At 41.1% G+C, this 16,513-nt stretch overlaps 1 protein-coding gene across 12 annotated transcripts in view; it reads left to right on the top strand.

The window, feature by feature from the left end:
* Window positions 1-16,513, top strand: part of LOC113156217 (ankyrin-3-like) — a 104,217-nt gene that overhangs the window by 55,743 nt on the left and 31,961 nt on the right. For 9 of the 12 annotated variants that reach the window (XM_026351187.1, XM_026351180.1, XM_026351183.1 and 6 more), the window contains 17 exons: window positions 16-213; window positions 881-979; window positions 1,541-1,639; window positions 2,324-2,422; window positions 3,048-3,245; window positions 4,422-4,520; window positions 5,071-5,169; window positions 5,354-5,551; window positions 5,838-5,936; window positions 6,041-6,139; window positions 6,258-6,356; window positions 6,534-6,629; window positions 7,134-7,206; window positions 7,598-7,657; window positions 11,917-12,040; window positions 14,721-14,823; window positions 16,399-16,505. In XM_026351187.1, the coding sequence (XP_026206972.1) occupies window positions 16-213; window positions 881-979; window positions 1,541-1,639; window positions 2,324-2,422; window positions 3,048-3,245; window positions 4,422-4,520; window positions 5,071-5,169; window positions 5,354-5,551; window positions 5,838-5,936; window positions 6,041-6,139; window positions 6,258-6,356; window positions 6,534-6,629; window positions 7,134-7,206; window positions 7,598-7,657; window positions 11,917-12,040; window positions 14,721-14,823; window positions 16,399-16,505 (1,949 nt within the window). The remainder of the gene's footprint in view (window positions 1-15; window positions 214-880; window positions 980-1,540; window positions 1,640-2,323; window positions 2,423-3,047; window positions 3,246-4,421; window positions 4,521-5,070; window positions 5,170-5,353; window positions 5,552-5,837; window positions 5,937-6,040; window positions 6,140-6,257; window positions 6,357-6,533; window positions 6,630-7,133; window positions 7,207-7,597; window positions 7,658-11,916; window positions 12,041-14,720; window positions 14,824-16,398; window positions 16,506-16,513) is intronic. The other 3 variants (XM_026351186.1, XM_026351189.1, XM_026351190.1) reach the window with 1 other exon arrangement.

Genomic DNA, 16,513 nt, shown 5'->3' on the forward strand with positions numbered 1-16,513 from the left:
CTGTTTTCCCTTCAGAACGGTTTGTCTCCCCTTCACATGGCGACGCAGGGAGATCACCTCAACTGCGTCCAGCTACTGCTGCACCACGAGGTGCCCGTGGATGATGTGACCAACGATTACCTGACGGCGCTGCACGTGGCCGCACACTGTGGGCATTACAAGGTGGCCAAGGTCATTGTGGACAAGAAAGCAAACCCCAACGCCAAGGCACTGGTGAGGATAGAGAGGAGGACAGCAAACAGTATATCACAAGCAACAAAATTCTCGCTTCTTTCTTTACTAATTACCTCAACGTGTTGTTTATTTACAACATTGTCAGAAATGATTGAAGGAGAAACAACACGGCACAGGAGAGAGAACATGATAAATGTCAATGAAGGAAACAGCAAAGACTTTATGACCCTGCCAGTGTCTTAGTGGTGTGAGACAACCATCTCAGTTCTGTAATGGGAGAAGTCTGGGTGTGGTTAGAGCACTGGGACTTTATAGTCCAAGAGAATGAGAAGGAAAAAAAGGAGTTGGAAAGGAAAATGAAGTCATAGGACTGAGCCAGAAACCTCAAAGTCAGGAGAGTAAGAGAGGGAGGGAGGTGAGTTGTAAAGAAACATATCTATTTCAGTTCGACTTTCTTTCTCTTTTTTACAGCTTAAGTCAATTATTTCAACATATGCTTGTCTGGTTTGCTTGAAGAGGGTCTGAGAGAAAAAATGACAGACAGAGGGGGAAATGGAAAGAAGGTGCCACTTTGTATTGTACTGTATTTTCCATTCAGCGTTCCAGCTTTGTCAACCGCCTGCAAGACCCACAAAGTCACACACAAAGACCTGTTGGACTATTTTTATACTTTTAAATTGATTCATTTTTGTTTTCCGTGTCTTAGAATGGTTTCACTCCCCTGCACATTGCCTGTAAGAAGAACAGAGTCAAGGTGATGGAGCTACTTCTGAAGCATGGAGCGTCTATACAGGCAGTTACTGAGGTATGTGCGTTGAGTATGTGTTGTAGGTCACGGAAACACTAAGTCATCCGTGTGTCTTGTATGTTTTTTATATATAAATTATATATATTTAATCATTTTTTACATGATTTATGGAGCTTTGTGTAGCTCATTGCTTTTCTGGCCCCAAATGTTGTGTCTTCAACATAAAACACTCTAAAACCTGCTGTACATCACTTTCTCTGCACCAAAGATAATAGCTGGCAACTATTTTGGAGAATTTAGCAGCTGAAAAAACAGATATTCCCATAAGATGTTGGCTTTTTAGTTTTTTAACTTTATTATTTTACTTGCAGCTAAATGTGTAAGATCATTGAGAGAACATGTATAATATAGTATGTTAAAAAAACATTTCACATTTTTGAACTTTCACTTTTAAAAACTACGAATCATAATGCAGCAGTGTTAGGTAAATGTTAATCATACAGGTGTAATATGTGTTGGATAGTTTTTGTATATGTGTCTGTATGAAATAAAGATTGCTGTTCAAGCTATGATGTCTTCTTCTCATCACTTGTGTCTTCCTTCTGCTCTGGTCTTCAGTCTGGTCTGACTCCGATCCACGTCGCAGCGTTTATGGGACATGAAAACATTGTGCACCAGCTGATCAACCACGGGGCTTCACCAAACACAAGCAATGTGGTGAGTTCAGGAAGTCCCTTAGTTTGGTTTCTTCTTCTTTCTCTCTCGTAGACATCTTGTCCTCCCAAAGCCCTGAGGAAAAGACCATGGCAGCACTTCAGTATGCTGCACGTGGGAAATAAAGGCAGAAATTAGGCAGGTAAACCCACACAGAGGTAGCAGAGTATTTAACAGACCCTCATATGTTGATAAAAACACTAAAAGAAGAGTGAATGCTGGACTTACGTTCATCAGGTGGACACAAACACAGCTCCAACTAATCCTAATATTGTTCCAGAAGTGTTGCATGTGAATCTGTCACTTGTGTAAAAAGGAAACTTCTCAAGCATCTGTGAGTTTTAGGTTTGAGGCTCATGTTCTTCTATAGGAGCTACACACACACTGTTGATGCTGGTTAATCTAAAATCATGTGAAGGGAAAAAGAGAGCCGACAGGGAACAGGGGGGGGGAGTACAAAAGGAAGGGACGTGTGCTGCACAGTCAACTCTTCAACCCCAAGTATTTGGTCGCCCACGCCGTGTCTGTGGCCAGGTTACTGTAGAAACGGAGCATTATGGGACGTCATTATGGTGAAATGGGTGTGGAGAGCGAGGGGGTTTCTCTCTCTCTCTTCTCCGGATTTGGAGAATGAGTCCAACTTGGACATAACTTTTAATCCCTTTTTATTGTGTGTGTGTGTTCCAGAGGGGGGAGACGGCGCTCCACATGGCAGCGAGGGCAGGACAGTCAAATGTGGTCCGATATCTGGTCCAGAACGGAGCTCGAGTTGATGCCAAGGCCAAGGTAGAACATGTGGAACGTTAGAATTCAGACAAACAGAGAAAACAAGTTGAACCCATTCACAGTTGCTGAGTATGAGCTTGCGTGTGTTTGTGTTTATGTAGCTGGGTCTGTGCACGTGTCTAATTACTGGGTAATTACAGTTTAGATCCTCTCTTCTTGTTTCCAAATGCAGGGTTTGTTGTCTTGGTACTCTTGAAATCTGCCTTTCAATCAGTTTTGTTATTTACGGTAGACGTACTGAGGAGTTCCTGATACATTCATATATGCTGTTATACGTATGTTATTATTTTTAGAGCAGTAAACCAGCAAAGCTTTATGAGGCTGCACACACAGTTTAGTTCCATTTCTGTCACAGCAGTTCAGCTGTTTTCAATTAAAAAGGCCTGAAAAGCAACTTTATAGGATACTGCTTTGTTAGACCCCAACACCAGACAGTTATTGACTAGATGATGAGCAGCTAAAGAGGTGGATATTTCTCTCAGGAGTTGGTCGAGACCAGAAACTGAGCTGATAGAGAATGAATTTTGAATTTACATTCATCGTTTGGACACAAGCATGACTCCAAATGAATCATGAAAATGATAAAGTTGCTCCCTAACTAATAAATTAATGTTTCCGGTGCCAGGACGACCAGACTCCACTTCATATCTCGGGCCGTCTTGGAAAGATAGATATTGTCCAGCAGCTGTTGGCCAGTGGAGCTAACCCAGATGCAGTGACCAGCACTGGATACACACCTTTACACCTGGCTGCCAGGGAGGGACACAGGGATGTGTCTGCAGCACTGCTGGACCAAGGAGCCAGTCTGGGCATTACTACCAAGGTGAATATCAAACACACAAGAAAAAGTATGTGATGTGATATGTCAGATATTTTAGTGTGTTATTACTTTAGGAACATTATATTTGTTAATACTCTTGACTTGGATGAAGATTAGATCACATTTTATGATAAATTAACGCAGAAAACCATAAAATACTTTTTCTTGCTACTGATTCTTCTGTGAACAGATTATTGTACGTCAAACACAGTATACAGGCTGTTTACTGATACATATCTGTAGGTACACAGTATATTTCATCACCCAGAGGTGGGTAAATGCCAAACAAGTGTGTATACACACCACTCTGCTCATATATTCCTCTACACTTACTAAAATACATGCTATACTGTACGCCTGTAAATGTAGATCATAAACACATAGCTTGTCTAAATACAGTGCTAAATACAGTAGATCCACAGTTACAGTATAATATTTTATTTGGACATGATTCAAAAGGATTAGGGACCAGTGAAAGAGTTGAGTCACAACTTTTTTAGCTGTTTGTTTTGATTTTTGCACATTAGTTTTTTAATTTCTAATTATTGATTCGGTTTCCTCTTTAAAGGACCTAAAGTCTTGCTTGCTTTTTGTAGCCTGCCTTATACAGTAATATCTGAAAACAAACAAATTAAATAATATATTTAATAATAATTATTGGCCCATTAATGTTTGATATCAGGGTGCAGAGATAAAACCCAGGGGCCTGGATCCAGGCAACCAGTCTGGATTCAGTCAAGTCCCATGACTGTTAGTCATCTCTGTATGCATGTGTGTGTGTGTGTGTGTGTGTGTGTGTGTGTGTGTGTGTGTGTGTGTGTGTGTGTGTGTGCGCGCGTGTGTGTGTGTGTGTGTTTGTGTGTGTGTGTGTGTGTGTGAGAGCATACACACAACAGATGCCTGCAAACACACACAGAGCTCAATCTCTGCCTTGAGCTGATGTTGAACCATGGTCACAGATCTGCATTGCCTCATAGCTAAAGAATTTGATGTAACACACTCACACAACACTCATCCTATTTCCACACCCTGAGTCCTCATTGTGTTTCATCATCTGTAAGCACCAAGTAATCATTTCCTCATGTTTTCAAGACATGCACTGCAACCCTGCAAATGGCTCCACTGGATGTGATTATAATTTGATCTAATATAGTTTTCTGTTGATGTGTGTCTCCCCAGAAGGGCTTCACTCCTTTGCATGTAGCAGCAAAGTATGGGAAGATCGAGGTCGCCAACCTACTGCTGCAGAAAAACGCCCCACCTGATGCTGCAGGGAAGGTAACGGACATTCAATCCCTGGAGTGTGCCTGAGAGAGGGTGATTGTTTAGGACAATAAGAGCGTGTGTGTGAGCTCCCACATTAAGAACACAAGCCTGTATCACAAAGTGAATTATCTGGCTTCACTGAGCCCAGCATTGAGTATGTGTGTCAGGTGACCATGTAAATATAGACCATTAAAAGATAATTCTTTAATGGGTAACAAAAACCATGTTTGTAAAAGTGTCCCTGACTCTAATACGAGTTTCCAGCAGACTGAGTACAATCCAAGAGGTACAGTTCCCCTCTTTGTGTTTTTAGGACACTGTGAGTCAGCTTTTTCTTTACCTAGATAACACACTAATCTCACTTCATGATACAGGCTCCTGAATACAATTAGTCCTCCTGTATACTCTTATGTAACCCACACATGTGCACAGTGTCACCAAAGCTTTTACTCTATTCTTTTTATCACCGCTGTTCACTCTGCACCCTACTGTAGATGGTGTGTCTACTGTATCACCATCTAACAAGGTGTGTGTGTGTATGTGTGTGTGTGTGCGCATTTAGAGTGGACTAACTCCACTGCATGTGGCAGCACACTATGATAACCAGAAGGTGGCGCTGCTCTTGCTCAACCAGGGAGCCTCGCCTCACGCTGCTGCAAAGGTAAGTCAGTAAAAATGTACTGAAGGACATTAAGTTGACCAGAACCTCCATCTCTCTTATTTTGGCTCGGGGTGAACGCAGGCTGACCTATTTTCAGTAGTGGAGTAATTCTATGTGGAATAAATTATTATTTTTCACTGTGAGTGGATGACAAACATAAACTTCTCTGTCTCTCTGTACACAGAACGGTTACACACCGCTTCACATTGCAGCTAAAAAGAACCAGATGGAGATAACCACCACGTTGCTGGAGTATGGTGCCTCCACCAACGCAATAACACGCCAGGGGATCACGCCTCTGCACCTCGCAGCGCAGGAAGGCAACGTGGATATAGTGACACTGCTGCTGGCTCGAGATGCTCCCGTCAACATGGGCAACAAGGTACGAGATTCATGTGTGAGAACCGCCATAGGTGTTCGAATCTGACGGCACACGTGGTACATAACAGTATAACATGAGAATACCGTTTATGGTGTCTCTGCTATAAACTTGTGTTTGATGGCCAAGGCCTTAATTTTACTTCAGAAATGACAGTGTCTTCATCCAAGACCATTATTTTGTAGTTGTTTCAGTTTTTAAACCTGTTATTTAGCTTTAAACAAGCTGTATCGCTCTGTATTCAGCACCATCTCTGTGTGATTAACTCGGTCTCAATCTGTGTCATTAGTCTGGTCTGACTCCACTGCACCTGGCTGCCCAGGAGGATAAAGTCAACGTTGCTGAGGTCTTAGTTAACCAGGGGGCTGTTGTAGACCCTGACACCAAGGTAACGCTACATACAGGAAAATTCACATTTAATCAATAAAGCAGTTAAACTAAGTTATCTAAGAAGCAAATATGACTGTATGATCATTTCTTTGCTGTCATCAGCTGGGATACACTCCTCTCCATGTGGCCTGTCACTATGGCAACATAAAGATGGTCCACTTCCTGCTGAAAAATCAGGCGAAGGTCAACGCTAAGACCAAGGTAAGCATTCAGTGTGGGAGTTATTTCGTTTATGGCTTTATGGAGAGGAAATAAAACAAGATTTGTGTGTGTTGTTGGCTGCAGAAATGTTTTCTAACTCGTTTTGTCTCCTGTGCAGAACGGTTACACACCTCTCCATCAGGCTGCACAGCAGGGACACACACACATCATCAACTTGCTGCTGCATCATGGAGCATCGCCCAACGAACTCACCGCAGTTAGTAGACACACTTATTAGTAGATCATACACTAGACTAGCTTTGATAATTACATTTTTGATGCACATAATAATAATACATGCTAAATTAGTCCCAAAAAGATGTGTTTTGAATTCCTTATACAAATCCATAACTCATCTTCTTACCTTCTACTTTATTTTGTTTCGTTTGAATAGAATGGGAACAGTGCTCTGTCCATCGCCAGGAGACTCGGGTACATCTCTGTAGTCGACACGCTCAAGGTGGTCACAGAAGAAACTCTAGTCACTCAGGTGAGTGTGTATTTTTAAACTGTGTACTTTAATATAAAGCACAAGTACAACTAGCAGAGTGTAATGTGTGTCTTCACATCTATTACTGCAGATTTAGTTTTTATTAAATATCCTCCAAAACACAGCTGACTAGAAAATGCCCCGATGCACTTGATGCAAATTATCAAATAGTAGATGATTATATTAACAACATACTTTTATTAGTATTTATCATATCACATTTTAGTGACCTGCTTAAGTTTTAATTTGCTTTTGATACCAACTCAAAAATGCCACTAGAGAAGGAAGGCATGGCACAACTAAAAGGCTTTTATTGTGAAAACATCTGCAGGAAGTGTTAAATTAACCATATGTTAACCTTTATGTGTTTGTGCCGATGATTATGTGAATAACGACTTTAAGTTAACACTTTTTGCTCACAGTTGACTATTTTGAAAATCTGGATTGGAGGTGTAAGTGGCGACACAAACAGTAAAAACCTAATTTAGAGTCTCTGTTGAACAGACTGTGACTGAGAAGCACAAGATGAACGTTCCAGAGACCATGAACGAGGTGCTGGACATGTCGGATGATGAAGGTAAGGATTCACATGGACACATGTTAATATATAAATCTGTATTCATTTAAGTCCATTATGACAATATAAACCCACATTTGGATTTTCAACTTGGATAGGATGAGGTTGAGGAGCATTTTTAATGGAAACAACTATTTCTGCTGAGTAATTGAAGTAAAAAACATCACTTTTCTTTTCTTCCATCATTATTTAATCTTATTTCACCATTTGACATTTAAATTTCGATCACAATGGTAATTTAAGCCAATATTTCCAAAGCCAAATATTCAGCCAGTTTACATCAATCACTTTAATTTCTACTTCCTTTGCTCATGATTATGGTATAAATGTGATTTTTCCATAGCTTTTGGTTCTTTTTTCTCTAACCCTCTCCTCCATCCCAATCACACAGTCCATAAAGCCAATGTCCCCGAAATGATCACGGAGGACTATTTATCTGATGTGGACGAAGGTATTTTTCATCTTACTTCATGTCATTTATTCTTTGAATCCTTTTAAACTTCCTCAGTAACTCTTTCTGCACGTCAGTCCTTCGTTCTTAATCCCAACTCTATTTTAGTGATGTTTGTGTACGTATATAACTAAAAGTTGTACGTTACTGTGGGAGCTTTTAAAATCTCTTCTCTTCTTCACGTTGTCTGATTTCTTTTTTCCTTCTTCTTTCACTCTTGTACTGTGCATGTGTTTTACACAAGACTGTACTTGAGTACTTTCAGCTGCTTTTCCCTGTCGACTCTCTCATGCTGTCTTGTAAAGCCTTAAGTAGTTTCATGCATCGAAATGCGGAGAATATGCCTTTCTCTTTCTCCCGGTTGCCATGCCAACCGTCTGCATATGGCGTTGTGGAGTGTGTAACAGATTTCTTTTCACGCCGTGGCGTAAACGGCACACACACACACACACACACACACACACTTGATGCTTTGTCCTCAGAGGCTTGTTCATGACGCTTTCTTTGTAGTTTCACACATTCGGGCCAAAGCAAACATGGTATCAGCTGCTGGAGTGTGTGTGTGAGAGTGTGTGTTTACTTTGTGTATGTCTTTGCTCCTGGTCTCTGTGGCTGTGAGCGACTGAACTTGAACTCCTCACTGCTTTTCCCTAATGAGATGCAGACTTGAGAAACACTAGGAATCAGAGGTTTCTTTCATTTTCTCATTCTGCCTTCTGGTGTTTTCGATGAAGAATAGTCGACTTTCATTCTTTAGTTGTCACATGTCGGTTGCTTCCTGAATGGTTCCTGGTGCTGAACATCAGCAGCAGTAGAAGCTGAAACAGTTCCCACAGTGATCACAGATATCAGGGGATTACCAGCAGTGCCACCGACACCTTCAGCTGCTCTCATCTATATTTAGCACAGTACTGTACATATACGAGCCTTTTTCCAAACAAGTTGGCACGCAGTGTAAATAAAAACAGAAGGCAATGATTTGAGGCCTATATGTGATTGAAAATGGTACAAAGACATGGTACAGTCGGTGCGGTATTTTTTGCTTTATAATGTGCCAAAGATTTTTCATAGAGTCTGAATCTGGACTCCAGTTTAGCACCTTTCCTCTTTTACTCCGGGTCTATGCTATAGAATGTGTTTTGAAATAATTAGGGCCTTGCCTGAAAAAGACAATCTGCATGACAGCACATACTGTATATTGATGAGCATTAATGGAGCCTACATGTCATGTGCACCAATGCACGCTTGTTCCTTCATGGGTGCTGGCTTTTGAGCATCCATGATTTTCTAAAACGATCTCAATCTCTTGTCGTTTGTGTTAGATGTTATTCTTTAAATCGTAGAGTTTTAACTCGGCGCTGTAGAAGTAGGGTTGAAGCTGTGTTTTCCACTACAGAATGGCATCAGTATTTAATGCAGTGTCGCACAAGGGCTCGAGGTCATGACCATCCAATACTGTTTTTTGTTACAGAGACTTCTCTGGAGTCCTTCACAGAGTGGTGAACCTCACGCCATCCTTACTTCTTCCAAACTCAGCCCACTGGGGGCTCTTTTTACACCCAATATAAAAGTCTGCTTATTTATACATAGGGTGGAGACTCAGAAATATTAAATATAGAGGTGTTTTTTGTTTTGTTTAAACAGAGATGGATGTTGGAAATATCTGCATCAGCTATTCCTGTAAGTCCACAACCTGATGTTTCCACTGTAACTAACTCCAATAACCAGTTTGAAGTGATGCAGCTGAACTAAAACGTGTGTAAGCTAGAGATTTTGTTGCTAGTTTATAAGCATGCGTTTGTGTGGGAGTTGTTGTTTTGTTCAACTTAACTGATCTAAAAATATATGAAGTGTAACTTTAGGAACACATATACACACGGCTGCACACAAGCTCTCATATTACACACACAGAGTGAATCTGAATAAATCAGGACGGCCCACAAACCCTGTGAGGTCTTTTGTAAACAGTTGTGGGCTCCACAAAGAATATTTCCAAAGTTTTTAAACCGGTCAGCATCAACAGAATTTGAGTTATGATCCAACTTCGAATTATTTATAAATCAATAACATATGAAGTGTTATAACAGTGCACAGTAAAAGTTCTGCTCAGTGGGAATTTGTCTGGTATATAATACCATGGAATATATAATGAAATATATAACATTTAACTGATGGTCAGATTCAGCACTGCTAAAGAACTCTGGACTTAACACATGAAAGTCTGTATAGTGTCTTTGGAAGAACTACTAAATCTATGGGGAAAAAGTTGGATAAAGCCGTCCACTGCCACTTGAGTCAGCTTCACTTCAGTTGAAGATTACAAGTCTGAAAATTAAGTAAATCAGTGGGTGTGGGCTTTAGCAGACCTCTGTAGTCTGCTCCTCATCTCTGCTTGAGGCTAGCGTGTCAAGGCTTCAGCTGCTACTAACATAACACATTTGAATCTCAGAGAAACAAGTTTGAAAAATAAAGTGGAACGACTTATTAAAAAGTTATAAGGGGAGGGGGAGCTGATATGTTTGATGGTTTGAATATGTGCACTAATTTGAAGTTGTGATAGAGAACAGTATGTTTTAAAATGCTCGTGTGACCCAGTGCATTCTGCATCATCTGTGTCCTGATTGTTTGGTTTAAATATGTGGATTAAAGCTGCATGGTGAGATTTTGTACCTACAGTTTTGACAGTGACTGCTGCTTCCTAAAGCTCTGAATCGGTGTCCCACATTTCTCTGCACGTTAATATCACCTGTCTGCACAGTGGACCGTCTCTTTACTCTGACACCTGTGAAGCCTTCCTGTTAGACGCTTTGTCTTATAAAGAATATTTGACACTAGTAAAGACACAAGGAAGTAGCTGAAGGTGTTAGTTGAAAATATGAAGATGGAGGAGGGAAGGTGGAAAGGTATGTGTGAGCACAATGACAGCAAGGAATTTATACTGTTTAGCTCATGCAGACAGACTGGTAGAACAAGACGGGACAAAAGAGAAAGCGAAAAAATGACAGACACATAAGACAATAAAAAACAAACTACAGAGAGCAAAGTTATAAAGATCTGTGCTGCATAGGAAGACTTTAGATGTTAGACAACTTAGTTTGAGTCACACACCCACTTACTATTTCTGTCCTGCTGTGAGATCTAGGTATCTGCTCTGAAACTCACACACACACACACACGCACACACACTGGATTATCCTAGAGCAGGGTGGGTAGGCGGGAGAAAGCTGATCTGTTTGTGTGAGCGCTGGGCTGTGAAAAGAGAGATAGCGTAGTGTGTGCAAGAGGGAGCAGGAGAGGTTACAGTTCGCAGTGAAGTTAGTTCAGGTCGAAATCCTGCAAACTGGACGACGGGCTGAATGAAGTGCTTTAAGGCAGGAGGTAGGTTTCAACTCCCTCAGGAGGGGTTTGCACTTGTTGAAGCCGGAACGAGAGGCGATCCCGGAGGATAGACTGGAATGTGGCCAGATGGGGTCTGTAAAGTGTGTTAGTGTGAGAGAGAGAAAGTTTAGGGGGAGGGGTGCTGTAGCAGCAGGAGATGAGGGGACAGGAGGGGTGGTGGTGGTGGTGGTGGTGGTGGTGGGGTCTCCGGTGCTTTGTAGTAGCTTGTAGGAATGCCTTCCTTTTCTTTCCTGCTGCTCTGTCCCTTTTAAACTCCCGCTCTCCTCCCCTCTCCCCGGTTCAGCAGTAGGCTAGAAGCCACAGTACGTCTGCAGAGGAATAACATGCTGCTGACTGTTGTCTTACATCGCCTGTAACGTATGTTCCAGCTCTTTAAACACATGTTTTATAGCTTCAGCGAGATGTATGCTGTGATCATGATGTGGTTCATTTCTCTAAGCTGCACTTTACATGACTCTGTGGTGACTGAAACTTGCTCATAACGATATAATCTTAACTTTATTTGAATTAAAAGCTGTTAAACGGATGTTACTGCTGCTACTTTTAAACCAACCTGACAGCAGGAGACAAAAAGCTTTTAGTGACAGCAAGACTTTGTATTTGTTGGACCACAGCTGAGCTGGAAAACAGCCTCTGGGCAGAAGCTGCATTGACCTGCTAGTGTAAAAGAGCTGTGAATGGACAAACAAAGCACCAAAAAACACTAGAGAGCAGCCAAAATGTTGAGCAGCTGGACAGGACTTATCATTCATTCATTCTGTTGAAATGTTTTCCAGCCAGCCGTTCAATCAAGAGGAACTTGTGTTTTCTTTCTGTAACGTTTCTTGGGCCCTTTGCTCTTTTTTTTTTTTAACCACCAGGTGACGACGCAATGACGGGGGACACGGACAAATATCTGGCCCCCCAGGACCTGCGAGAGCTCGGGGATGACTCGCTCCCTCAGGAGGGCTACATGGGCTTCAGCGTCGGTGCACGGTCACAGAGGTAAATCACAACCCATCCGTAACCTCTGTTTAAACTGTTGAAGTATAATAGATATAATATATTAGAATAGATGAGATGTACGAAGGCTTCATCACATCATCATCATTCAAATGGCTCACATTAGTTTAGTAAATGTGTGCACGTTGTTGAACTTTCACTTGAAGATTTTTGCAACAGCAAACTGTCATGACAGTAGTGACCTCCGAGGGAGGCTATTGGAGATTGCCACACAGATTTTCCCCTCACCACTGGGAGGTCATAGTTCGCTCTCTGCGTCTGTTGAACTGAAAATATTGACACTTGTGCAACATGCCGACGAGGGAGGGGGTTATTGAATATCTGAGGAGTGACACACATGGACACTGAGCCACAGGAAATTAGAAACATGTTCGATTGCGCAGCCTCGAGCTGTGAGTTAGATCAACACACGCTGTTCGAGTGAGACGGGAAGTGTGTGAGAGACCTACTCACGCTTAGTTTAACAAATTGGTCCTTTGTAGGGATGTGTTCAAATTGCTTCCAGTTCGATCAGTTTGCAAACCCAGTAGAGTTGTGAGATGGGAGGAACTTTAGCAGTCTGATTTTAAAGGCTTTCCTCTCTTGATATTGTCAACATAGAAACAATCCTGCATGATTTATTTATTGTATGGATTTGTGTTTTGTCCAGTGTTAGTTTATTCTTGAAAAATCATTAATACCCATGAGCCTCAGCTGCTGTTCCTATGGTAAAGAAGCCAGAATGAGAGCTCATGTATGCTGAGTTTTAAGCTCTCTGAATAATGCTTAAACCAGCACTAACTAGGATTTAAGTCTAATATTGATTATGTCACTATGTGTAAGATACAAACTCTTGATCATAGGGACATACAGTATACACCACTCTAAACGCGCCAGTGTTAGCAAAAGGCTAACATTAGGAATAAAATAAGAATAAACCACACAACATTATGAGAGGGAGGAGCAAGCTATGACATAAAGTTTAAAATATAAAAGCAAAGTTAATTAAAACATGGTAACTCACAATAACATTACATATATATGACCAGGGGGGAAAAGCTGTTTACACCAGGAAACAAGTCTGTGATAAATCATTAAAATAATATAAAATACATTATATTGATTTAGATTTAAGTTTATAGATTGAACGAATGCTGCCAGTTTCAGTTAGACAGCGAGAAGCGACGATGCCACGCAGGGCGACAGGCGGTTGGTGAGTCGGTCAGGTGGCATCATTCAATCAATCTGCGTCTCTGCTCTGGCTTTTCTCCTCTCTGCATCTCTGGGTCCACTCCTCTGTTTGTTTGTTCACGATCTTTTATTCTCTCCTCATGTCCGTTCCTAATGTTAGTCCCAGAGTCAGGTAAGGCTGAAGGCATGAAGAGGCCCCCCTACACCTTCCCCATCACCTTCCTGCCCTACACATCCCACACCTTCACCCCTCCCTATGCCCTCAAACCCCAGTTGCTATCAATATCGCGACTTTGTGGTCCAGTGTAACACACATTAACCCATTAGACCACTAACATAATGATGTTGACTAGCTTTTATGTTTCTAACGCTGTATGTTAACAGTAGGTGCAGTGCTGTGTAGTGTGGTTCACTTCTGTGATCTTTGTCCAGTTTGGGGGAAAAACAGCTCAGCTGGTTGGTGTTTGTTGAGAATAGTCTGTTGTGTTTGCTTTTGTGTTTGACTGTGGTGACTGTATCACTTGTGCCTAGGTCTTTGTGGGTTTACCACAAAGCTGTAGCTTGCATTATTTTGGTTTCTGTGTTTGGAGCATTGCTTCATCGAGCTTCCAGGGGCCTGAACTGATACATGTGTGGGCAATATGGCTCCTATTGCCTTTATCAGTTTAGCGTCATGCAGGATGAACAGTGCAGAATAATTAAATCACATTGTACTTGTGACAAGCACTCAAGGACAAGGCAGTAAAGGATTTCAAAATGAAAAAATAAGTATGCACATGCATTTTTAGGTACAATACTGAATCGTTTCTTTGCATGGGCTCATATCATATGTATGAGGGTTTTTGCTGTTGCAACTGAGCACAGGCTACATGTTGGTTTACTTATAGAGCACGTAACACTGTTGTAATTGCAGCTGAGATGTTGCACGCAAACATTCATCACACCATTGCTCAGGAATGCTCTTTATTTGCCTCATAAAGTGTCTCTCCAAACCCCATCACAACATACAGTTTGTTCACTGACAAATGCACTGGGACAGAAACATTATCTCTCTCTAACATTGTACAGGTTAATGTGGATGTATTGGCAAAAGATAAGCAGCTAATTCATTTTCATTCCCTGAGGCTGTGTTCACGGACCATCATACAGGAATCTTTTTAAATATCATACTCAGGCTTTTTGGGAATTCACATATGAAGAAACTACACTTTCTGCAGAGTTTCTAGTGTCTTAAGGTGTTTTATTGCCCTAATATCAGTATTAACAGTAGAAGGAATAGAAGATGTTGTGGTGTGGTGGTCACTGGTGGCATACAGTCAGGTTCCTGGAAGCAGCATGCATTTAATGTGTTTATGTTTGTTTTTTCTGTTCACTTTCATACCCCCCCTCACACCCACTCCCTCCCGACTCCACCTCCTCCTCCTCACCTCCCCTCTCCATCATTGTGACTGTTGTCTTGGTAATCCGTGACTTCTACGGCAACCACACCAAGCCTGCGTTCCTTCAGTTCTGATAGGTCCAACACGCTCAACCGGAGCTCGTTCACGCGGGACAGCATGATGATAGAGGAGATTCTGGCACCAAATAAAGAAATGGTACGTACAGTGAAAGGACCTATTTAAGGTGCTCTGTGTCTCTGTGCATCTGTGTTTTACTCTCGCATCGTAATTGACAGGTCACAACATCACAAACGGTAAAGTTCTGTGTCCACATGTGCCAAGCTGTCATCAAAAGCTACAAGCTATTCACCAATCCTCTTACACCTGAGTTGTTGGTGACACAAGGACAACCAATCCCGTTACATTTTACTGAAAGAGGAAATGAGATTAGTGGTTAGTGATGCTGCATAAGAAGGGATTAGTGTAATGGCCCAGTTACTTTAAGGATTCAACAAACTGGCATCAGCAGGAAATTAGAAGAATATATAGTGTGAGCTAAAAGGTCTTGGGCAGTATCATTCAAACAAAGCAAACTAGAATTACACATTAAATTACACACTAACACTAGAGCATCCAATTATTATCATTATCAATTTGCTCTGATCATCATTATCTGCTCTGATATAGACAATAGGGATAATAAGATTTTTTTTATTTAATTTTTTTCTATTTGACAGCAAAACGACAGCTTACATAGTTTGGACATAATGCTGTGATCAGTGTATGATTTGTGCATCTAACAGCTGCTAAGTAACAGCTTGTCTCCTCTCATGCTGCTCCAGATGCTCTGTAAGGAAAAGTCTTTCATAGTAGAGCAACACAATAAGGTAGATGTTCGGTTCTGTCTGTGCATGTTAAGAATACTGTTTAGAATTTCTTATTATTTGCTATATATAATTTTCTTTTCAGTTCAGTTCTGCTCATCTGTAACCATGGACAGTAGAGCACGTACTGTCTACTGTATGATCGTCATCTTTGAGTCACGTATGGATTGAGAGTATTTAAACATATTTTTATGTGTTTGGTTTATAATATGTTTTTTTAAGAATTGCCTGCAGATTTTTATATTGTATTTATTTATTGTTTATGTTGATATACTCCTTATGCCATCAAATAGTGTCCCTGAGCCCATCTGGAATGGAAATATTGCATCTTTTTTATTTAATGTATGTGTGAATCTGTAATCTGATTTTCATTTTTGGCCATCTGATGTTGACGACTTTCTTTCCATCCTTAAAGATGGATTTTTAATTAGAGTCGATCGCTCTGTTAATGGTTTGCTGTTTTGATGACATACTGAATGTCAACAACATATTTTGAACAGCTTGGGTCCTAATGAAATCTGATTCACTCCTGCTGTAATGATGTCTGATGTCCTCTCTCTGGGTAGTAATCATTTAATGACTCAGCCATAAATCTTGCAAGTAAAGCCAGCAGTGATGCCCTGATGATGACATAAGTAGCTGTGTTGTCATCTTTAAGCCTTCAATGGCTAATAAGTCAACAAGTCACACAACCAGCTTTAACTTCTCTTAAAGCATGTTCATGACGACATGTTTTTTGTCCAGCAGGAAACTGTAGACCACACCTGTACAGTGTTTTCTCTTTCTTTTATTTAAGTGCATGGTTTCATGAAAAGAAAAACATTATTTGATTTCTTTGCCACCCTCCTCAGAAACATGCACTTATTTACACTTTTGCACTGCAGTGACGTTGTTCCCTCCTTCGCAGCATTTGACGGTGGCTAAAGACATCGACAACGACTCTCTGAGGAGGTACAGCTGGAATGCAGATGCACTGGATAATGTCAACCTAGTCTCCTCACCAATACACTCTGGGTAAGCAC

The sequence above is a fragment of the Anabas testudineus genome, chromosome 19 (assembly GCF_900324465.2).
Source record: "Anabas testudineus chromosome 19, fAnaTes1.2, whole genome shotgun sequence".
Lineage (NCBI taxonomy): Eukaryota > Metazoa > Chordata > Actinopteri > Anabantiformes > Anabantidae > Anabas > Anabas testudineus.